Source organism: Sorex araneus, chromosome X, assembly GCF_027595985.1.
Source record: "Sorex araneus isolate mSorAra2 chromosome X, mSorAra2.pri, whole genome shotgun sequence".
Taxonomy (NCBI): domain Eukaryota; kingdom Metazoa; phylum Chordata; class Mammalia; order Eulipotyphla; family Soricidae; genus Sorex; species Sorex araneus.
The window spans coordinates 145,486,564-145,511,400 of NC_073313.1; the positions used below are offsets into that span (position 1 = coordinate 145,486,564).

Here is a 24,837-nt window from a genome sequence, read left to right on the forward strand (position 1 = left end):
TAGACACAGGAACTGTGTTAATATTATGCTTTTGTAACTTGGGATTTAACTGACTTCAATAATATTCCCTCCCGGGAATATGCTTTCTCAACTTAACTCAGTTGCCTTTAGTTCCTAGTATCCTAAAGACAGGTTCCCGAAGAGAGACTGAATGGACCCAGGGCAAGCTGTGAGCTACCCTGGCATTGAAATAGGCCAGGCCAAAGCTCCATGGTACTCAATTATAAGTTGAGAGCATGGTCATGGACAAATGCTATCATGATCCAAAAGTAACAATGAGATTAGTACCCTGTTAGGGATAGGAAAGAATAATTTGGCCTGAGCACTATAGTCTGAGATTGAGATGACACCAGGAGAGCAATTGTATAAGCTTAATGTATCTCTTACTGTGTCCATACACAATGATTAATATTATGAATGTTTATATGTTTGTTGGACAAGGAGAAGAGAAGCACACCCATGAGATTCCGCTCTTGGGTGGGTCCTCCTGCTGAATAAGAATCTGTTCTAGAAGCAGCTTCCCCTGAGGGAAAGATTACCCCTATTGACTGTGACCTCAACTATGTTTAAGGCCCAACCCATCATGCTTTGGGATTTAACTAGGCTGTAAGGGGGGCCTGGGGAATCCAGAGCCAGAAGGAGAAGGAGAATCAATGGGACAGAAGGAGATTGAAGTGGGATCCAGACGAGAATGAAGTAGCATGAGGAAGGGAGAAGCAGAGAGAGAAGCAGAAGGTGAATGAATATGCAAATGGAATAAACTGCAACTGACTCCAACCAGCCTGGCCCTCATTCCTTTCTTCACCTGTCCATTGCCATCAACCTGCCCGGGGTTGGGGAAGCGTCGAGAGACTACCGAATGTGGGCACGGAGAGACACGAATAAAAAGACTCCAAAGCATAGCATAGTCAGAATGACAGAAGCTGTGGGTAGAGACACAATACTGCAAGCAGCAAGGTCAAAGAAGGAAATCACGTACAAAGGAGCACCCCTTAGATTTAAAGCAGACCTATCAGAGGAAACCTTCTGTGTCAAAGTCAATGGTGGGACAGAGTGAAAAAACTCAACGAAATGAATGCCTCGCCAAGAATACTTTATCTGGCTAAACTCTCACTCAAACTCGAAGGAACCATACAGTTTTTATGGATAAAATACAGCTCAGGAACTTCATGGACTCAAAACAAAACTTAAAAGAAGGACTAAAGGGGCTACTGCAAGAAAAGGAAAAACCCTACAAGAACAACAAACCCCACAGAAAGATGACACAAAACCCCATGACAGTAATCTCTCTCAATGTTAACGGCCTAAATGCACCAATCAGGAGACACAGAGTGGCAAAATGGATTTGGAAACTAAACCCAACATTCGGCGGCCTACAAGAAACACACCTGAACATTCGGATCAAACACAGTCTAAAAGTCAAAGGATAGAAAACTATCCTGCAAGCAGTCAAGTCCCTCAAAAAAGCTGGGGTGGCCATAGCAGTATCCGATAACATAGATTTCAGGTTGAAAAAGATCAGAAGGGACAGCGAAGGTCATTTTCTATTTATAAACGGATATGTAAAACAGGAAGAAATCACACTCTTAAACATATAAGCACCTAATAAGGGACCGGCTAAATGCTAAAAACAACTGCTAACAGACTTTAAGGAGGACATTGCTAGCAGCACAATAGTAGTTGGAGACTTCAACACTACCTTATCACCTCTGGGTAGATCGACATGAACAAAACTCAGAAAGGAAACACTGACTCTGAAGAAAGAAATAGAAGAGAGAGGCTTAATAGACCTATACCGGGCTTTACACCCTCCAAAAAAAGAATACACATTCTTTTCCAGTTCACATGGAACATTTTCCAGAACAGACCATGTACTGGATCACAAAACATACCTCAATAGAATCGGGAAAATAGAAATTGCATCAGCTATCGTTTTAGACCACGATGCGCTGAAGATAGAAGCTAATCACATACAGACACGGAGGACCAAATCAAACACCTAGAAATTAAACAGCTCGGTGTTGAACAATGAGTGGATCAGGAAGGAAATCAAGGAAAAAATCAAAAGATACCTCGAAACAAATGAGAATGAAGACATGAGCTACCAAAACCTATGGGACACAGCTAAAGCCGTGTTAAGGGGAAATTTTACAGCTCTGCAAGCATTCCTCAGGAAAGAAAGAAAGGGCCTACATACATAGCTTGACCTAACAGCTCAAGATCCTAGAAAAGGACCAGAAAAAGGAACCCAAACCTGACCGAAGGAAAGAAGTAATAAAAATTAGACCAGAAATTAATGACATGTAAACCCAGAAAACAATCCGAAAGGTCAGTAAAACTAAGAGCTGGTTATCTGAGAAAATAAACATGATTGATAAACTGCTAGCAAGACTCACAAAGAAAGAGAGAGAACTCTAATAAACCAAATCAGAAATGAAAAGGGGGACATCACAACAGAAACCAAGGAGATACAAAAGATCATCAGAGACTACTTTGAAAGTCTGCATGCCACTAAACAAGAGAACCTAAAAGAAATGGATGAATTCCTTGATTCCTACAATCTCCCAAGACCGAACCAAGAAGACTTGGCATACCTGAATAGACCCACTAATATCAAGGAAATTGGAACTGTAATCAAAAATCTCCCCAAAACAAAAGCCCAGGTCTGATGGATTCACTGGCGAATTCTTCCAAACATTTAAAGAGGACCTATTGCCAGTTCTCCTCAAGCCTTTCCCAGAAATTGAAGAAATAGGAACTCTAGCAGACAGTTTCTATGGGCACATATCTCCCTAATACCAAAAGTAAACAAAGACACCATTAACAAAGAAAATTATAGACTACTATTCCTGATGAACACTGATGTGAAGGTCCTCAAGAAAATATTAGCGAGGCAGTCTGGTGAGCAACGCAGCCGGAGAAATGCTCCGGACCCAAATCCGGGCCAACAACACCAGGGATCCAGACGGAGGAGGTACAGCTGGTACACCTTCTCCGGATGGAGCCCTGGTGACACTGAGCAGCAACTAACACGGTTCCGGGTTGCGGGACTGGAACACATCCGAGCCGCGGGGGCGCACTGGAGTGGGGCAGCACCTGCCCGAACTCCAAATGGTCCCGGCCGCCGGAAGTCCCGCCCTCGACCCACCCTCGGCGCCATCTTCCCACCTTCAACAGAGAAGAGGCCAGGCAGTCTGGTGAGCAACGCGGCCGGAGAAATGCTCTGGACCCGAATCCCGGCCAACAATACCAGGGATCCAGACGGAGGAGGTACAGCTGGGACACCTTCTCCAAATGGAGCCCTGGCGACATTGAGCAGCAACTAACACGGCTCCAGGTTGCGGGACTGGAACACATCCGAACCGCGCGGCCGCGCGACCTTTTCTAAAAACTGAAAACATACAATCTTTTAATGGAAAACCAATTATCAAATGCTTCCTTAGTAAGGCTGTCTTTCTTGGGGGGGAAACTCCAACAACAATAGTGAGTTTTGTTTTGCAATATGGAATGTAATCAAGGTAGAGAGAAAATGAAGTGAAATTCATCAGTTATACAGTTGGGGGGGGGGGCTGTGGCGGGGGGTATACTGGGGATTTTGGTGGTGGAATATGGGCACTGGTGAAGGGATGGTGTTTGAATATTGTATAACTGAGACATAAACCTGAAAACTTTGTAACTTTCCACATGGTGATATAATAAAAATTTAAAAAATATATAAAAAAGAAAATATTAGCAAACAGAATACAACAACTCATCAAAAAGATCATGCACCACAACCAAGAGGGATTCATCCCAGGGATGCAAGGATAGTTTAATATTCTGAAATCAATCAACATAATCATTATCAGCAAAAGTAAAGATAAAAACAATATGATCATGTCAACAGATGCAGAAAAAGCATTTGACAAGATACAACAACCGTTCGTGATGAAAACTCTCACCAAAATGGGTTTAGAAGGAACTTTCCTCAATTTAGTCAAAGCCATCTACACCAAACCTATGGCAAGCATTATTCTCAATGGGGAAAAATTAAGGGCCTTTCCTCTAGGATCAGAGACAAGACAAGGATGTCCACTATCATCACTTCTGTTTAATATAGTACTGGAAGTACTTGCAATACCTGTTATGCAAGAAAAAGATATTAAGGACATCCGGATAGGAAAGGAAGAATTCGAACTCTCACTATTCACAGACAATATGATACTGTATCTAGAGACGCCTAAAGCCTCTACCAAGAAACTCTTAGAAACAATAGACTTCTACAGTAAATTCACAGGCTATAAAATCAATACCCAATCAATACCCAATCAGTACCCAAAAATCCATGGCCTTCCTATTCACAAACAATGAGACAGAGGAAAGGGACATGAAAATAGCAATCGTCCCCTAAAAAATCAAGTACCTCTGAATCAGCTTAACTTAGGAAGTAAATTACCTCTACAAAGAAAACTATAAAACCCTACTCCATGAAATAAAAGAGGACACGAGGAAATGGAAACATATAACCTGCTCATGGATAGGGAGAATCAACATTGTGAATATATATGGCTATACTTCCCAACGCGTTATACAGATTCATTGCGATCCCTATAAGGATACCCATAAAATTCTTCAAAGAAATTTATCAAGTTATCCTGAAATTCATATGGAACCATAAATGCCCACAAATAGCTAAAGCAAAAGCCTACAAATAGCTAAAGCAATCCTTGGGAAATAAGACGATGTGAATCATCACGCTCCCAACCTTACACTCTGCTATAACGCGGTTTACAATGAAAATGAATGATTTTTTTTTATCTGACAAAGTCAGACACAAAAACCTGAAGAATCTGCCACCACTACTCATCAATAAACTGGCTAGACTCTTCACAAGCTACCTGTCTGAATGCAAGGTTCCGTCTCAGTGGAAAACCAGTAGGACCCTTCTGCTGTACAAGAAGTGAGACATCCACTACATCGGCAACTATCGCCCAATCTGCCTGCTGTCTGTCGTCTACAGGTTGTTCACTCATGTCAACCTAAATAGAATAGGCAGAACACCAGGCGAAGGTCAACCATGTCAGCAAGCCGCGTTCCGAAGGGGATTCAACATGATAGACAGTGACAAAACTCATTGGAGTTTCGCGAGAGTTCAAGATGCTGCTCTGTCTAATGTTCAATGACTTAAAGAAGGTCTTCGATTCTATTGAGACTGAAGTGGTCATCAAAGCCCTGGCCAAGCAGCAGGTTCAAACTCAGTATATCAAAATCCTCCACGAGCTGTATTGTGGATTCACCACCAGGATATCACCATTCTACAAGGAAGTGATCATTGGTGTAAAGAGAGGAGTGGGGCAGGGTGAATCCATTTCACTGAAACTCTTCAGTGCCACCCACGAGATCATCATGCGACGACTGGAATTGGAAGGAATGGGAGTGAAGATAGACTGTCGGCAATTACACCACCTCCCCTTTGCTGATGACATCGTTCTCATAACACCAAACATTAGCCAAGCAGCACAAATGCTGGCCGACTTCTACCACGAGTGTGGAAAAGTCGGATTGCAGCTCAATCTCAACCCGACGATGCTGATGAAAAATGAACTTGTCCCTGAAATTCCATTTGCTCTCAATGAAAACGAACATCTCCGAATGCAGCAGCTATGTGTACCTGGGTAGAAAGATCAACATGAGGAACGACTTGGTGCCAGAACTGCGCAGGAGGAAGAGAGCAGCATGGAATGCCTTCAAGAGCGTCACAGAAGTGGTTAAGAAAATGAAGAACCTCCAACTCTGGGCACAACTTTTCAATTCCACCATTCTTCCTGCACTAACATATGCCTCAGAGACCTGGGCCCTACGCAAACAGGATGAGAATGCTATTAGTGTATCCCAAAGAGGAATCAAAAGGGCTATGCTAGGAGTATCATGTGTCACTCAAGTGAGAGAAGGAATCCGGTATTCTGACCTCCGTCAACGGTCAAGAATCAGGGACGCTGTCTTGTTTGCCAAGGCATCAAAAATCAGATGGGTCGGTCATGTAATGCTATTCAGAGCTGACTGCTGGACTAGAACTGTTAGTGACTGGATTCCATGGGACGTCAGAAAGACCTCGTGGCCGCCCACCAACTAGATGGTCAGGTTTCTTCTTCATCAAGTCCCTGAATGTATGATTTGAGGCTCTTTCTGTTCCTGGAGCAAGAAGATATCATTGGGCTGTAGTAGCACATGACAGGCACAAATGGAAACGTTACTGGCACCCGCTCAAGCAAATCGAAGATCAACAAGACGACAAGTGATACAATTGATACAATTGAAACAGCATGGTACTGGAACATGGTACGAAGACCAATGGAATAGGGTGGACTATCCGTACACACAACCCCAAATGTATGATCATCTAATCTTTGATAAGGGATCAAGAAATGTGAAGTGGAGGAAGGAAAGCCTCTTTAACAAATGGTGCTGGTATAACTGGACAAGTATATGCAAAAGAATGGGCTTAGACCTTGACCTGACACCATGCACAAAAGTCAGATCAAAATGGATCAAAGACCTCAACATCAGACCACAGTCCATAAGATACATTGTAGACATGTTTGGCAAAACGTTTCACGATATTGAAGCTAATGGTATCTTCAAAGATGACACACAACTGAGCAGCCATGTAGAAACAGAGATAAACATATGGGACTACCTTAAACTAAGAAGCTTCTGCACTGCAAAAGATACAGTGACCAGAATACAAAGACAATCTACAGAATGGGAAAGGATATTCACCCAATACCCATCTGATAATAGGTTGATATCAAGGGTATATAAGGCAGTGGTTGAACTCTACAAGAAGAAAACAGCCAACCCCATCAGAAAATGGGGCGAAGAAATGAACAGAAACTTTCCCAAGGAAGAGATATGAATGGCCAAAAGTCACATGAATAAATGCTTCTCATCACTAATCATCAGGGAGATGCATATCAAAACAACTATGAGATATCACCTCACACCACAGAGAATGGCACACATCCAAAAGAACAAAAGCAACCGCTGTTGGTGAGGATATGGAGAGAAAGGGACCCTTCTACACTGCTAGTGGGAATGCCAATGGGTACAGCCCTTTTGGAAAACAATATGGTTGCTTCTCAAAAAAATTGGAATTGAGCTCCCATTTGACCCAGCAATACCACTGCTGGGAATATTTCCTGGAGAAGCAAAAAATATAGTCGAAATGACATCTGCACCTACATGTTCATCGCAGCACTGTTTACAATAGCCAGAATCGGGACAAAACTCAAGTGTCTGAGAACAGATGACTGGTTAAAGAAACTTTGGTACATCTATAAAATGGAATAATATGTAGCTGTTAGAAAAGATGATTTCGGGGCTAGAGCAATAGCACAGCGGGTAGAGCGTTTGCCTTGCATGCGGCCGACCCGGGTTCGATTCCCAGCATCCCGTATGGTCCCCTGAGCACCGCTAGGAGTGATTCCTGAGTGCAGAGCCAGGAGTAACTCCTGTGCATCACTAGGTGTGACCCAAAAAGAAAAAAAAAGAAAAGATGAAGTCATGAACTTTACATATAAGTGGATCAACATGGAAAGTGTCATGCTAAGTGAAATGAGTCAGAAAGAGATAGACATAGAAACATTGCGCTCATCTGTGTAATATAAAATCATAGAATGGGAGACTCACACCCACGAATAGTAGAAGTAAATACCAGGACGTTGGCTCCATGGCCTGGAGGCTGGCATCACATGCTGGGGGAAAGGGCAGCTCAGATAGATCACCAAGTAAAAGGTGGTTGGAGAACCCGCTGGAGAAGGGAGAAGTGTGCGGAAAGTAGTCTATAGATTGAACAGGATTGCCATTCAATACCTTTTTTGAAAACCATAACACCGAAAAGGAGAGGGAGAAGAAAAGGGAATGCCCTGCCACAGAGGCGGGCTGGGGTGGGTGGGATGGGATTGGGGGGTGGGAGGGATACTAGGTTCATTGGTGGTGGAGAATGGTCACTGAATGAGGGATGGGATCCTGAACATTGTATGATGTAAACACTAGCACAGAAGAATGTAAATCTGTTACTGTACCCTGACGGTGATTCACTAATTAAAATATATGTATAGTAATAAAAAGTTAAAAATAAAAAATATAATAAAAAATACCCAATTAATGTAGACAAGGATTTGAATAAACATTGGTCCACTTTGTATGCATTGAAAAGGTTTTACATGCATAGCATTTTTCTAACTTGTTCTATGTACTAGACAGGACTAAAATTTTGTGACAGCCCTTTGATAGTTGGAATTTTTAGTTGTCTGTATATATATATATATATATATATATATATATACATACATTTATAAACTTTGGATAGTATTTGTTTATAAGGTTGTAAATAATTATATGATTTTACATATATTGTATGATTTTACATATATTATGGATACAATGTAACTAAATGTATGATGTAACTAAAATTTGCCTGGTAACCTTCTACCACAATCCTTTGAATATATCTCACCTTCTCCTATATATTTCCACCTTTGGTAACTTTGTTTTATGCTCAAAGTCTTCTTGTTTATTTCATTGTGATTTTTTCATAATTTGATTTATTTGCTTATATGTTATTTAGACTATGTTTATAAATCCTGCACATATACACACACACCAGATCATTATATATATTCCACTCTGCTTTGTTTGATATAGGAATGGCCACCCCAGGTGTTTAGTTTATGTTTTGGTCAGAAACAGCATTTCATAGGGCCTACTCATACCTCTTTGCTCAGCGTTCACTCCTGGAGGGTCTCAGAGAATCTTGTAAGGTACCAGGAAATGAACCCTAGCTGGTTACCTGCAAGACAAGCACTCTACCTACTATACTATTTCTTTCCCCATGTCCTATGTTTTTCAGGATACTATTTACCTCTGTGATTGCTTTTCAGCCTGTATGTATCATTGGAGATCAAGTGGGTCTTCTTTTGAGAGCAGAACATTGGGTTTTATTCCTCCCGTGACCTCGGTCTACTCTGTCCCTTTTGGTTGGTGAGTTCTGGCTGTGATGTATGGTGGAATTATCAACATAAAATGTATTGTCATATTTCTAAATGGATTCTGGTTTCTTTTATAGTTTTCCTCATTCCCTTTGTCATTTTCACATTGTATCCTCTATTTTGATGGTTTTTGACCATTGTTAACAGTGCTCAGGGAGTACTGCTGACTCAGTGCATGAGAGTCAATCCCAGCAGTACTTTATATCAAATCCAGGCCTCTAGCAAGTACAACCTGCACTCAGCCCCTATTTGGTCTCCCTCTGTTTCTTTGGCCTTTCTTTTATTTGTGGGAAGGATCCTCCCAAGCAGTGCTCAGGAAGTCCAGAGGCCCTGCTTGTGATTCTCAGCCAACTTGGCTAGAGATTCAGCTCGGGGATCTGAAAATGCTATACTGCCCATACTAACTGTGCTGCATATACCCAGACAACCCTGGTGGTATTGGGGGATTCAGCTGTGCTTGGAGGCCTCTAGCTTTTGGTGATGCTTGAGGGACCAAGTGGTGCCAGGAATAGAACCAGGACAGGTCATAGGCTAGGTAGGTGCCTTAATTGTTGGACACAGTATATTAGGGGTTGAATTTTATTAGAGGTTAAATTTCTCCTGCTGTGCAAAAGCTTTTAAATTTGATGTAATTCCATTTGTTTATCAAATGTTACTTGTTTTTAGAATTCTTGTAATTTACCATTTAAATTTCTTTTATGCAAGAACTAGTTTTTATGGAAGAGTCAGCTTAGTGGCTGGCTATGCACGTCTTTTATTTTTTAAACTTTTAAAAATATCATATTAGGACTGAAAAATTCTTTTTTACCCCTGTAAATCTGAGTGATAATCGATCTGGATAAAGTATTCTTGGTTTTAGTTTTTCTCATTTAGCACTTTCAAGACATCATGCCACTCCCTAATGTCTCAAAGTGATTCAGTTGAGAAATATGTTGTCTTATGAAGATTCCTTTGTATGCAACTTTATATACATTTCTTCTTCTTCTTTTAATATTTTGTCTATATTTTGGGGGCTGGAGCACAGCGGGTAGGGCGTTTGCCTTGCACGCGACCGACCCGGTTTGATTCCCAGCATCCCATATGGTCCCGTGAGAACCTCTGGGAGTAATTCCTGAGTGCATGAGCCAGGAGTCACCCCTGAGCATCTCCGGGTGTGACCAAAAAGAAAAAAATATATTGTCTGTATTTTGGACTCTTGCCATTTTAATTGTGTGTTTTAGATTGTGTCTATTTATTTTATTTTGAGCCATTTGTACATCCTAGTCTCCTTTTTTGTTTTGGAGAACTTCACAGCTTTTATATTTTTCAAATACGTATTTTTCCCCTTTCTCTCTACTCAAGGGAATCCCTCCAGAATGAGAAGATGCAAATATTGTTCTTTCTCATGCTGATATAACAGCATAAATCTTTTATACTATTCTTATTTTAAAAATTATTTTATTATACTTTCTGTTGTTTATGTCCCACATTTTGTAGTGCTGAGGGATTACTCCTGGCTCTGTGCTCAGGGACCAAACCTGGAAGGCTTATATGATTCTACGGGGTGCTAGAGATTAAACAAGGGTCGATCAAATGGAAGGCAAATGCCCTACCCATTGTATTCTCTGGGCCCCTTTTCTGTTCTTTTATGATGATTTCTTCTATGTTATCCTCTATTATGTAATCACCAAGAGGCTAGGATTCCCCAAGGCTCTCTCTTGCTCCCTGCATTTGGTGGTCTCACTCCGCTTACCCACCTGGGATGGCCGTGAGGGCCAAGCTGGCTGGTGAAAAGTTGTCATTTATTCCATTCTCCCCATGCACCTCTTCCAATCTCACTAAGTCCCTCATTCCCATCTCCTCCTGTACCCCTAGCTCATTGACTAGTCTCCTTGGTCTCTCTGTTGTCTCTTACCAACCTCCCAGCTTTGGAGGAAGTACAATCAACATATCAAAGCCCTTCCTGGTCCACCTGCAGCCAGAGGATCAGGTGCAAGGGCAAAATGCCACTTAGGGTTTTTTCTCCTTTTCTTAGTTTAATAACTTAATTAACATCTTAATTAACATTGTAATTCTAATTCTTAATATTAGTTATTTTGTATGGACCCAGTAAGAGATACATGAAGCTTGTAGGGTGACTCTGCTGGGGGCATCTCACAATAGATCTCAGACTACAGTGCTCAGGCCAGATTAATTTTTCCTAACCCTAGCAGGGTCTTAATGTAAATGTTACTTTTTGGATAATGACAGAATTTGTTCATGACCATGCTCTTAACTTATATTTAAGTATTATGGTGCTTTGGCCTGAACCATTTCGATGACAGGGTAGCTCACAGCTTGCCCTGGTTCCATCCACTCCTTCATTGGGACCCTCCTTTTGGGGTGGTAGGAAATAAGGGCAACTGAAGCTTAAATTGAGAGAACAGATGCCCTGGAGTGAATATTATTCTGAGTCAACTAACTCCCAAATTATTAAAGCATAGCATTAACTATCTTGTTGTGTCTATACTAAAAGGACATTGCTCTGAATTAACTATGCAAAGGACTTAAGGAGAAGAAAAAAACAATATTTACAAGTTAACAGAGTCTGATTAGAAGATAAAGGTGATTGACTGGTTGGGGAAGCAGAGCACAGTGAAAGAGGTTACAAATAAACACGGGGGAATGGGGGCACTGTGATGGGAGTAAGCCAAGAAACCTAAGCTTTCTGTGGCAAGGCAGAAAGGACAAACCAATGTTATCCTACGCTCTATGTCACTGATTTGATCTTTGTCTTGGGATATTTCCTTGTTGAGATCATTTTGCATTTTTTAGTTAGGTATTCATTAGCTCCATCATTTCTATTTGGAGTTATCTTTCACTTCTTCTATTCTTGTCAGTTTTCTTGTGTCGTCATGTTTTCTATGGGCATCTCTAAGATGTGTTTGAAGTCTTCCTCAGGGAGTTTAGAAACTTCTGATGTGTTTGAGCTTCTTGAGAAGTTTTTTTTTTTCCCTCTTCATCCATCAGGGTAGGGGAAATTTTCCACTTTCATTTTGTGTGATGTTATATGAGGATTTGTGTAAGAGTTCCTTTAGACCAGGTCTTTACAAGAAGTGTGGATTCTTGGACACTAATTATAGTATACATGACCCTGAACTTCTGTGGAACTTTTCTGTCACCAGTGCTCTACACTAGCTACAACTAAGAGAGTGTGAGCATACTGACCAGTGTTTTCAGATGTGGTTCAGCAGCAGCTCTGGTATTGAAGTGAAGCAAGTTCGAGCAGCATCTGTGTGGTTGCTGGCATGAATGTCCAAATGTACAGTAGCACTGAGCTTACCTGAATGTCTATCTGGGGTTATGTGAGCACATAGCAGTAAGTGTGGTCCCAAAGTCAAGCACACCTGTGCAGTATCCTATGGATTGAGGTCATGTTTGGCAATGTTGCGGCACCAAGTTTGAGCAGTCCTAGGACATAGCAGAAGTTCAAGATCATAGTTTCCCAGGGTTAGTTGTGTGCCAAATTTGAGCAGACATGGGTAGTGACTAGTTGTTTGAATTTGTAAGTGTTGAGGTCACCCCTTCAGCATGCCTTGACAAACATGTGTATTGACATGTTGTTAAAATATAGGTGTCCCTTGTTTCCTGTTCATCAAGTTTGAGCTGACCAAATGGAACCAAGGTTTCAGTCACAAGTACCCAGAGGTATGACAAGTTTGAATTTACCTTGCAAGGACAGAAATCTGAGTTTCCAGATTACATGTGTCAAAGGACACCTGTGTAACAAGTTCAGGATAGGCCTTACAGGATAAGCAACCAGGAGTTTAAAGATTCAGACGTCTTGCAGCTAGTCTGTGGAGATTACAGAATCATGTGCATTAGCTCTGAAACCCCTGCTGAAATGGGTTTAAGAGGAGGCTGCATCACCAGTCATAGATCATGCTTTCTAAGACTAGCAGTGGCCACCTCAGGACTCCCTGCTAACTGCCTATGCTTTAAGAGGTCTGTAGATAACCCTTATCTTTAGGAGCTTGCCAGATGTATGCTGAGAAACGCAGGGTCTCTGTCTAGTAAGTGTAACCAATCTTAAGAGTTTCTTAGTCCTGAACTAGTACATCTGTTTGTTATGTGTGGATGATACTCAGAAAGCTTCTGAGTGTTTCTTGGGGAATCCATGTATGAAATTAGGACGGCTCCCAGTTATTTTTATATTATTGTTTATTTAACAATTGAAATAGGGTATTTCTAGGCCCCAGTATTCTGTGTTTGAAGTTCAAGTGTCTATACTTCCTATGAATGTTGCTCCGTGTCCTGTTCCGTGCTAATCTTGTCCCACAGTATTCAGTCTTGATGATCTGATGGTCTTTTGTTGGTATTTTGTGGTCTGCCTCTTTTTGTTGATGCTCTCTGCCCTTTATCTTACTTGCCTTTTCATTGTTCTCTGTCCTTACATGTGTGTGAGATCTGCTGCTTTTTCTGCCATCCATCTAGAACAAAGATGTGGGATCATGCCCTTATTTGCATCCCTTTTTTGCATCCTGAGATATTCCAAGCACCTTAACGATTTTATTCCAAGAATGTCAGATTTAAAATGAACAATTGGATTAACAAGATAAGTGTTTTTCAACCTTTTAACACCTGTGAACTGGAACCTGTCTGCATACATGTCCATGGGTGTACATAACTACTGCAGTAGACCATGTTTTTCAACCTGTTTACATCTGTGCACCAGCACTGGACCATAGACCTACAGTTGAAGACTAGGTTATCTGGTGCTCTTTTTCCTTCCCTCCACTACCACTATAAGATTAGTAAGTAGAGTGAGATCCAATATGGTCTCCACCAGAGATCATATATGCAAAGTTGTTATGTTTTTAGTGACTCTGACCCCATTTTGTACTCTATGGTTTTTAGCCTCCTATTCCAGTCTCATAAGTATAGATATGAAGGATATGGATAGTAGGTGTACATCCTACTACTCAGGTATAAAATATGGATTTTAACAACATTTTATATTTATAAGTCTTTTCTGATTGTAATTTGTTGCTCTACCATGGTGTTTTTTTTTTTTTTCCGAAGGCAAATCTGAATTCAATCTATCTGGATTTTCTACCAACTGCCCCTTACTGTGAAAGCTTTATTAATCAGGGTTTCAGGTAAATTTCTCTGTACATCAGCCCTATTTCTTTTGTAAGTTTTGCCAGTATATCTTTTTTGTTGTTTTTGGACCTAACCCCCCTGGGATTCTCAACCAGTAACTCCTGGCTCTGTGCTTGGAAATTACTCCCGGTGGTGTTCAGGGGACTGTATCTGATACCAAACATCGAATCTAGTTTGACCACATACAAAGAAAGTGCTCCACCTGCTTTACTGTATCTCAGCCTCTGCCTTCCTTTAAAAAATCATTTAGACCCTGATTTACAAAGCTTTTGTTAATAGAATTTTAAGCTCTAGTGTTCCTCCTTTTGACTATAATTAATACCAGCATTCTCAGGTAGTTCATTGCATCAAGTTCCATTTGTGTTGTATTGCTCACTTTACATATCACAAGCCTAAGTACTATTTCATAAGATGCTTACCCCTTTCCTGTCATGCAGTTGTAGAAAGAGTGCTAAGTTTTGAGTATCAAAAATTATGCTTAATCCTGGCTTTGTGGCCTAGCATATTTTTTCCCTTTTGTGATTATTGTATGATTTACCATATATAAATAAGGAAAATAAAACCCTTCAATGTAACATAATAAAATTATATTCTTGGGGCTGGAGCCATATCATAGTGGGATAGGGTGTTTGCCTTGCACGTGGCTGACCCAGGTTTGATTCCCAGCATTTCATATGGTCCTTTGACCACTGCCGGGAGTAACCTCTGTGCATCGCCAGGTGTGACCCAAAGGCAAAAAAAAAATGATATTCTCATTCACATAAGTAAGTTTTCAACAATGGAATCTAAAATCAATTTCATTAAATTTTATTTTATATTTGGATCTTATTATGGTAATAATCATGGCTTAACTATCATTTAAACTTTTTTAATTATTTTTTATTGAATCACCATGTGGAAAGTTACAAAGCTTTCAGGTTTAAGTCTCAGTTATACAATGCTTGAACACCCATCCTTTCACCAGTGTAAATATTCCAGCACCAAGAATCACAGTATGCCTCCCCCTGACCCCCCACTTCCCCAGCCCCCCACCCCACCTGTGTAACTGATGAATTTCACTTTACTTTCACTTTACTTTGATTACATTCAATATTTCAACAAAAAACTCACTATTATTGTTTGGAGTTTCTCCCCCCAAACACGGACCTGCTGAAAAATAAGCATATGACAATTTGATTTCCATTGCAGAGAATGAAGAGATATGAGGTCGATTGGCCACACTAGTGGCCACACGGTTTTGGATTTCAGTATTTTAGTATTCTAGTAACTAAGTCCAGAGAAATTTCTGCCAGAAATTGCATCATGGCAAGCTCGTACCTCTCTGCTACTTTATATTCCACATATGAGTGCAATCTTTCCATGTCTGTCTCTCTCTTTCTGACTCATTTCACTCAACATGATACTTTCCATGTTGATCCACGTATATGCAAATTTCATAACTTCATCTTTTCTGACAGCTGCATAGTATTCCATTGTGTAGATGTACCGAGTTTCTTTAACCAGTCATCTGTTCTCGGGCACTCCATTTTTTTCCAGATTGTGGTTATTGTAAACAGTGCTGCAATGAACATAGAAATGCAGATGTCATTTATACTATACCTTTTTGACTCTCCGGGATATATTCACAGGAGTGGTATTGCTGGGTCAAATGGAGGCTCAATTTCTAATTTTTTAATTTATTTTTTAATAAGTGAGTTACCATAAGGGTACAGTTACAAATTTATTCATCTTCGTCCTTGTGTTTCCCTCATACAATGTTCGAGAACCCATCCCTCCACCAGTGTACATTCTCCACCACCAATGAACCCAGTATCCCTCCCACCCTCCACTCCCGTCCCCCCCACCCCACCCTGCCTCTTTGGCAGGGCATTCCATTTTGTTCTCTCTCCTTTGGGGTGTTGTGGTTTGCGATAGGGGTATTGAGCAACCATCGTGTTCAGTCTCTAGTCTACTTTCAGTACGCTTCTCTCTTCTCACGCAGGGTCCCCAAGCACATTTTACTTGGTGTTCCCTACTCTATCCGGGCTACCTTTCCCCCAGCATGTGAGCTCAACTTCCAAGCCATGGAGCCAATCCCCTGGTATTATATACTGCAGATCAAAAGAACTATGAGATACCACCTCATACCACAGAGAATGGCACACATCCAAAAGAACAAAAGCAACTGATGTTGGAGAGGATGTGGGGAGAAAGGGACCCTTCTACACTGCTGGTGGAAATGCCGACTGGTTCAGCCCTTTTGGAAACAATATGGACGCTTCTCAAAAAATTAGTAATTGAGCTTCCATTTGATCCAGCAATACCACTTCTGGGAATATATCCCGGAGAAACAAAAAGGTATAGTTGAAATGACATCTGCGCTTATATGTTCATTGAAGCACTGTTTACAGTAGCCAGAATCTGGAAAAAATCCCGAGTGCCCGAGAACAGATGACTGGTTAAAGAAACTTTGGTACATCTATACAATGGAATACTATGCAGCTGTAAGAAAAGATGAATTCATGAACTTTGCATATAAGTGGATCAATATGGAAAGTATCATGCTAAGTGAAATGAGTCAGAAAGAGAGGGACAAGCATAGAAAGATTGCACTCATCTGTGGAATATAAAATAACAGAGTAGGAGACTAACACTCAATTTCTAATTTTTTTGAGAATCGTCCATATTGTTTTCCAAAAGGACTGAACCAGTGAGCATTCCCACCAGCAGTGTAGAAGGGTCCCTTTCTCCCCACATCCACGCCAACACCAATTGCTTTTGTTTTTTGGGATGTGGGCCAGTCTCTGTGGTGTGAGATGATATCTCATTGTTGTTTTGATCTGCATTTCCCTGATGATTAGTGATGTTGAACATTTTCTCATGTGCCTCTCAGCCATTTGGATTTCTACTTTGGGTAATTTTCTGTTCATTTCTTTGCCCCATTTTCTGATGAGGTTGGATTTTTTCTTCTTATAGAGTTCAGCCTATGCCTTATATACCCTTGATATCAACCACTTATCAGACAGGTATTGGATGAATATCCTTTCCCATTCTGTAGATTGTCTTCGTTTTCTGGTCACGGTATCTTTTGCGGTGCAGAAGCTTCTTAGTTTAATATAGTCCCATTTGTTTATCTCTGTTTCCATTTGGTTGATCCGTTGCGTGTCATCTTTGAAGATACCTTTAGCTTCAATATCGTGGAGGGTTTTTCCGACTTTGTCTTCACTGTACCTTATGGATTGTGGTCTGATGTTGAGATCTTTAATCCATTTTGATCTGAATTTTGGGCATGGTGTCAGGTCGAGGTCTAACCCTATTCTTTTGCATATGGTTGTCCAATTGTGCCAGCACCATTTGTTAGAGAGGCTTTCCTTGCTCCACTTCACATTACTTGCTCCCTTATCAAAGATTAGATGATCATACTTTTGGCGTTGTGTGTAGGGATATTCCACCCTGTTCCATTGGTTTGCGGCTCTACCTTGTTCCAGTACCATGCTGTTTTAATTGTTACCACTTTGTAGTAAAGTTTAAGGTTGGGGAAGGTTGTGCTTCCCATCATCTTTTTTCCATGAATTCTTTTAGCTATCCTTGGGCGTTTGTTGTTCCAGATGAATTTCAGGATTGCTTGATCCATTTCTTTGAAGAATGTCATGGGTATCTTTATAGGGATCGCGTTAAATCTGTATAGTGCTTTGGGGAGTATTGCCATTTTGACAATGTTGATTCTCCCTATCAATGAGCAGGGTATATGTTTCGATTTCCTCATGTCCTGTTTTAGTTCATGGAGTAGCGTTTTATAGTTTTCTTTGTAGAGGTCCTTTACTTCCTTAGTTAAGCTGATTCAGAGGTACTTGATTTTCTGGGGCACAATTTTGAATGAGATTGCTTTTTTCATGTACCTTTTCTCTGTCTCATTGTTTGCATATCGGAAGGCCATGGATTTTGGGCTATTGATTTTGTAGCCTGCAACTTTACTGTACAAGCCTTTTGTTTCTAAGAGTTTCTTAGTAGATGTTGTAGGCTTTTCTAGATATAGTATCATATCGTCTGCAAATAGTGAGAGTTTGATTTCTTCCTTTTCTATCTGGATGTTCTTAATATCTTTTTCTTACCTAACGGCTATTGCAAGTACTTCCAGTACTATGTTGAGTATAAGTGGTGGGAGTATGCCCCTATACTTTATATAAACACTGTGGTTTACAAACATGTTCTTGATGATTTGTAACAGGCATTCAATATTTCTACAGCAAACCAACCACTACTATCACTTCCCTTCACCATCATCTCCAGTTTTCCCAACCACCTCTCAAGCCTGCCTCCATAGCAAGACTACAATAATTTATTTTATGTTACTTGTTATTAAAAATTTGCTAAGAATTTTGAAGACTATTTTCTTATATCAAAATCTGTATGACATTTTTAATTTCACCATGAAGACTTTAATGAGGGGTTACTAAGATGTTATTCTTAGTTAATCTCTCTGTGTTACTGCTTTGTTTGTTGTGATTGGTTATCTTCTATGTTATATCATATCCAATCAGGTGTGATACTACTTGATTATCAATGTTGTAGAGTTTGGAGATGTTGTGCATGTGTGAATATGGTGGCACAGTCCCAAATGTCAGAATTTTTAATTAGGTGGTAGATTTCAAATTAAACTTTTAACTGGGCAGCATTTTTGGGTGTGCACAGGACTGCCAAGGCTTCCAGAAGTATAGGGAGGTTGGGTGAGGTGTACAGTTCTGACTCTGAGAAAACCTGGTGATTTCAGTCACAAAGACTTGCATTCCTGAATTTGCAGCCGGGTAGTTTCTAGTTGAGGCTTGCTTCTAAGATAATGGAGTCCCACCTGAGGTATGACTGTGATTTTGGAGTGTGGGAGTGAGCAAATACTGGTGCTTTGTTTGGGTGGGCCCTAGACTTCCCTATCCCCCTCTGAATGCCCCGGATTTCTCAGCCATGAGTAGGTGTCTGAAAATTTTGGGATAGCTAGTTGATTCCTTTTAAGGTTGATTTATGAGTCTCTGGAGCATTGCCCATAGATGACCTTGCATGGCACTGGAGTTCATTTGTTGGTCACATATTTTCTTTACTTTGGCAAAATTTCTTTGCTATTTTGTACCAGTTTCCTCATCATGAAAATGACAATAACAGTATTATAGTTCACAAAAATGTATAAAGCATTATTATTGTATAATTATATATAGCAATTGTATATTACTATGTATATCTCATATATATATATATATATAGTACTGTCCTTAAAAAGCTATAAATTAAGTGGGGAAATTAGATTTGAATACCAGAAATTTTAGAACAACTGTATATTTATTTAAGCACTGTTTTGGAAAGTTGTTAATAATGCAATTATTACAGGCATTTAATGCTCTAACACCAATCCTACCACTAGTGTGACCTTCCCTTCACCATTGTCCCAAGTTTTCCACCCACCTCCCAAGCCTGCCCCCTTGAAAGGCACATAATAATTTATTTTATATTGCTTGTTATAGCAAAATGGTCAGGTGGATCCATCAACAATACTTTAGTGAAAGAAAATTTACGTATCTTACAATGGTGCTATTAAAGTCATAGTCTGAGGATTTACTGAGCTGTTTATTGCAACTCGAGACTTTTGTTAATATTTTAGCTTATTGAAATTAGTTGGACTGGAATGGTTGCACAGTGGGTAGGGCATTTGCCTTGAATGCAGCTGACCTGGGTTCGATTCCTTCGTCCCTCTCTGAGAGCCTAGCAAGCTACCAAGAGTATCCCACCTGCACAGCAGAGCCTGGCAAGTTACCTGGGCGTATCTGATCTGCTTAAAAATAGCAACAGCAAGTCTCACAATGGAGACGTTCTGATGTCCGCTTAAGCAAATTGATGAACAACAGGGCTACAGTGCTACAATGAAATTAGTTGGCTTCTATGTTACTTTTCCTTCTAATTTATTGTGCTCCTACTTGGCTGTCAGTATTATGGAATCTAGAGATGCCGCCTGGCCATGTTTGTGGCTGCGTGCCCCAAGATCTGTAGAACTAGGATGATTCTTTCCCCGCCCTCCTTCTGAGAAGGCCTCAGAGATTTTATTCAGAAAAGCAGTGTACCTCGGTATACCTGTGACTTTCCATAGCTTGGTGTCTCTCTTGAAATTATTTATGAAGCAGTCAAGCATGGCTGTTTACATGGTGGAGGGTGTGGGGTGTGGCTGCTTGGGCTTTGGTAGGATGGAGACTCACCCTGCCCTTCTCTTGATGGAGCCACAGAGTTTTCAGCTCAAAGACCAGTGTACCTATCAGTTTCAATGGCTTGACTTTGTATCTCTTATATTAGTCATGAAGCTATAAAGCTGATTCATTTACATGGCAGCAGATGTGGGATAATACCATGTGCTATAATATGTGGAATATATGTAGAAGGCAATGTATTCGAATTGGGAAAGATTTTGAGGGATGAAAGATGAACTGTAGTTTTTAACCATAGTTTTTCGAGTATACAAATGTGTTGTTTATAGTCCATAGAACAAAAGTTTAGCTTGAAAAGAATAGTCAATTTCTGTTCAGTAAATAGTACATGTAATGTTATAGTCATGAAAGAACATAATAAATCTGTGAAGTGGGCACATATTGCACTGATAGAACAGAAGACAAATGGATGGTTGCAAATGAACCAGGAGTGGTGGGTAGTGCATATGATGTTGAGCTTTGATATAACCCTAAACCTGAGGGACTAGTGTTTAAAGAGTTAAGTTTGTTAATGATATTATTAACCAATTTATATCAAAAGATTATATATTTACATGTTGGGAATAAATATTCAAGAACTTTGTTCGAACTGATATTTTACATGAGCACAAAATGGGCAGGTTGCTGAAAGTATCAATTAGAAAGATGCATTAGATGATCAATCACAAGTGCCACATTAATAGCATAATTCTATATACAGGAGAATCACTTGATCAATGTTTCTGAATTTGAGATAGCAATAAGCGTAGTTTTTTCTCATTTAATCGATTATAAAGTTAGTAATCGAAGAGGTTTTGTCCTGCTCACCTGTTTTGTAGATTATGAATAATATAATTGAGACAAGACCTCAGATATAGTTTGCTTCATGTATTATTATTTGCACTATACTGACTTGGGAGGCTTTAGGTAAATAGTGTTGCCTCTCTGAACTGAATCTCCCTTTAATGTTATTATATACCTCATTGTAGATAATGGAATATTGTTTTATCCCTATAAATATAATATTGATAATATTGAATGAAATTGAACAATATGGTATTGAAATATTTTAACCTGTGAACATAGTCTTGTTATGTGTTCATGCAATTAAGGTGATCTGGGGGAGGAGAGTGAATATAGCAGTCAGGGCTCTTGCCTTGCATGTGGCTATCCCTGATCTATATCTGTCAACACATGTGGTCCCCTGAATCCTGCCAGGAGTAACCTCTGAGCAAAGCGCCAGGAATAATCCCTGAATAAGCCTCCCCCAAAAGATTAAGATGATCTAAACTGTCCTCTACATACATAATATCAAATTTCACACTGACCGGTGAAAATTTGCTCATTTTGCCTATTTCCATACTATGTTTGAAGGGATTAGTTTTGTGGTTCTTATTCTCAAAAATCTGGTGGTTCCGGCTCATCCTGAGCCCCCCATGCTAGAGAATGAATCCACTGAAAAGCCCAGATATGTGGGACCAGTGACTGAGAACTCCAGGCCTCAAGATGCCGGGAATGAGCCACCCCTTCCCATCTTCCCATGCTTCCAGTGTCCTGGTTGTCAGGCCCACAAACTGCTTCTGGTGCCATTTAAGCACATTAATGGCCATGATCCAAAGACTCACAAGTGAATCTCGGAGCAGAGCAGCTCACTGCAGAGATACCTCCGTACCCCAATTATTGAAGCACTGTGAGATAGACCCTTCAAGACATTGCATACTATCCATAACAAGCAATATAAAATAATAATGGTGGAAAGGTGATGGGAATGGTGTTGAAATGTTGAATGTAATCACTTATTGTGAAAAACTTTATGAAAATAAAATTAAATAATTTTAAAAAAGAATCTGATACTTGGGAAAAGAAATGTTCCATTTTATTCTTAAATACTTTACTCATACTGTATATTTCTTATATCATTTATTTATTTTATCCTTATTGTCAAGAATATTATGGTTGGGGAAAGAAAAATCTTCCATTTTTCATTTAATTACTTCAACAAAAAAGTGTTGCAAAAGCCATTCAACTCCAATACAACCTTATTACCTAGATTGCTTTGCTACCTAGAGATTATGAAAATTTTAATCTATATGCAAAATAAAGTAATTAAATTCTTTTTAACCCCTTGGGAAATACATTTCTCCAGCATTTAAATTAAAACTCAGTGAACTTCCTATTTAATCTAGCATACTTGGAAATCACCACTTTTTCCCAGTCTCAACTATTGATTCTTGAACACATTAGTCATCTTACCAACACTACTGTTTCGAGATAAAATTCTTTTCTTTTTATCTCCCATGACCCTGGAGATAAATTTTTCTCGACTACACATTGCATCTGATTCCCTGACAGAGGATGCTTCTGTGAATCTGTTTTAAAATCATTGTCAATCCTTTTTTATGTCAGGGACCCTTGGATTTAACTCTGAAGTACTGTGTGAGAAGGAAGACCGAGTCTATTGACAAGAGGTTCTGTTTTGATATAGAAACTAATGAGAGGTAAGCTGCACTGAGGTGAATTGGAAGTCCCACAGCCCCCATTCCTACTCCACACTTTCTCAGGAGCTGATACAGGGTATTATTTTATATTTTCCTCTGTCACCTCTTACTGTTGAAAACAAGCTAATTTTTTTCATGTTATCATTGTCTTAGTTATTCTGACAGCATTACAAAGGGATTCGTTTCATACCTAGCCCAGATTTTGATTTCTGCCAACAGTCCACTTTGCCTTGCCTACACTCAGCAGAAAAAGTTACTCCTAGTGTTGGATTTTTAATTTTCTAACAGATATGCAAAAGATCCACAGTTGGTAATACTGTAGCACTGCTGTCCTGTTCATCGACTTGCTCAAGCGGGCACCAGTAATGTCTCCATTCTGAGACTTGTTGCTGGTTTTGGCATATTGAATATGCCACGGGTAGCTTGCCAGGCTCTGCTGCGCTGGCGGGATACTCTCAGTAGCTTGCCAGGCTACTGAGAGGGACAGAGGAATCGAACTCGAATCGGTCGGGTACAAGGCAAACACCCTACCTGCTATGCTACTGCTCCAGACCACAGTTGTTGAATCTGCAAAAAGAATAAAATAACAAAACTCATTTTTTAAAAAAGTTTACCTAATGTAAAACACAAGAATAATTGCATTGGTAAATATTTTGATGGAGAGGTAGATGGAGTGGATCATGTTAGGTGAAATTTTCCCCCAACTTGATCCTATATCATGCAAGCATTTTTGATTGTACAGAGATTTATCTAAAATAGAATTAATTTGTTATCATTTTTTATGATTTAAAAGAAGAACTCACTTCTTGATTGCATTTGTTTCTCTATACTATTCTTTTCTTATTTACTGAACCTGGGTAACTTTTCACAGAGGAATGTGTGTGTGTGTGTGTATATATATATATGTATATATATAATTTTTGGTTTTTGGGTCACACCTAGTTATGCACAGGGATTACTCCTGGCTTATGCACTCAGGGATTACTCCTGGAGGTGTTCGGGGGAGCATATGGGATGCTGGGAATTGAACCTGGCTTAGCCACGTGCAAGGGAAACACCCTACCCACAGTGTTACCGCTCTAGCCCCTACACTGAGGAATTTAATCTTTAAATTTTTAAGGTGCTGGAGCCATAGTACATCTGGTATGGTGCTTACCTTGAATGCAGCCTATATAGGTTCAATCCCTGACACCCCATAGTGGTCTGCTGAGCACAGAAGTTATGTGAAGTGCAGAGCTAAGAGTTAACCCTACCATTGGCTGTGGCCACCCAAAAATAATAATAGCATTTAAAGTTTTTTTAAAGAAATCATGCTATATTTTTGGATGCTAATTCCAAGTTTAATAAATAAATATGTTTTCAATTTTTTTGTTATGAAGAATCTTTATTTAGAAGATGGAGCCACTAGCTACCATGATAACAAATTTTGTCTATTATTTCTATGTATGGAGAGGTAGTTGAAATGGAGGATGATGCTAGTGCATAAAATAATCATCAGTTGTTTGGAAAGGTAAATTAAGGTTGAATTACAATACCATAAAAACAGAACTATTTTATTAATTAGATTAATACAAGAAAATTCATAGTTTTTTTTTTGCTTTCTGATATACAAACCTTTTATTTGAAAACTTAAGGGTAGCATGGGAGCATTGAGAGAATGTTTCTTTTTTTAAATTGTAGTACAAGCAAAATTTATTCTCCATTAAAATGGTTGATCCTCAACTTCAAGTTAGGTTGTAGAGTTCTAAAAAGACATGTTTTTTTTGTTTTTTTTTTGTTGGCTTAAACTGACAGGATATCTCTAGGTCAAAATTGGGTCTTACCATGTTTGCCCTACAGAAGAGGTTATTTATATTGGCTAAAGAAAGACTGCGAAATCTTTCTTTGAAAAAAAAATGTAATTTGGGCTCTATACTTTGTGTTGTCTACAATAAACTCATAGTGTCTCAATTTTCCCTTTGTAAACTATAGATTACTTTTGTACCAGAT

At 39.7% G+C, this 24,837-nt stretch overlaps 1 protein-coding gene across 2 annotated transcripts in view; it reads left to right on the plus strand.

The window, feature by feature from the left end:
• OPHN1 (oligophrenin 1) overlaps nucleotides 1–24,837 on the plus strand; it is a 530,418-nt gene that overhangs the window by 305,527 nt on the left and 200,054 nt on the right. For both annotated transcript variants that reach the window (XM_055122033.1, XM_055122034.1), the window contains exon 11: nucleotides 22,757–22,848. In XM_055122033.1, the coding sequence (XP_054978008.1) occupies nucleotides 22,757–22,848 (92 nt within the window). The remainder of the gene's footprint in view (nucleotides 1–22,756; nucleotides 22,849–24,837) is intronic.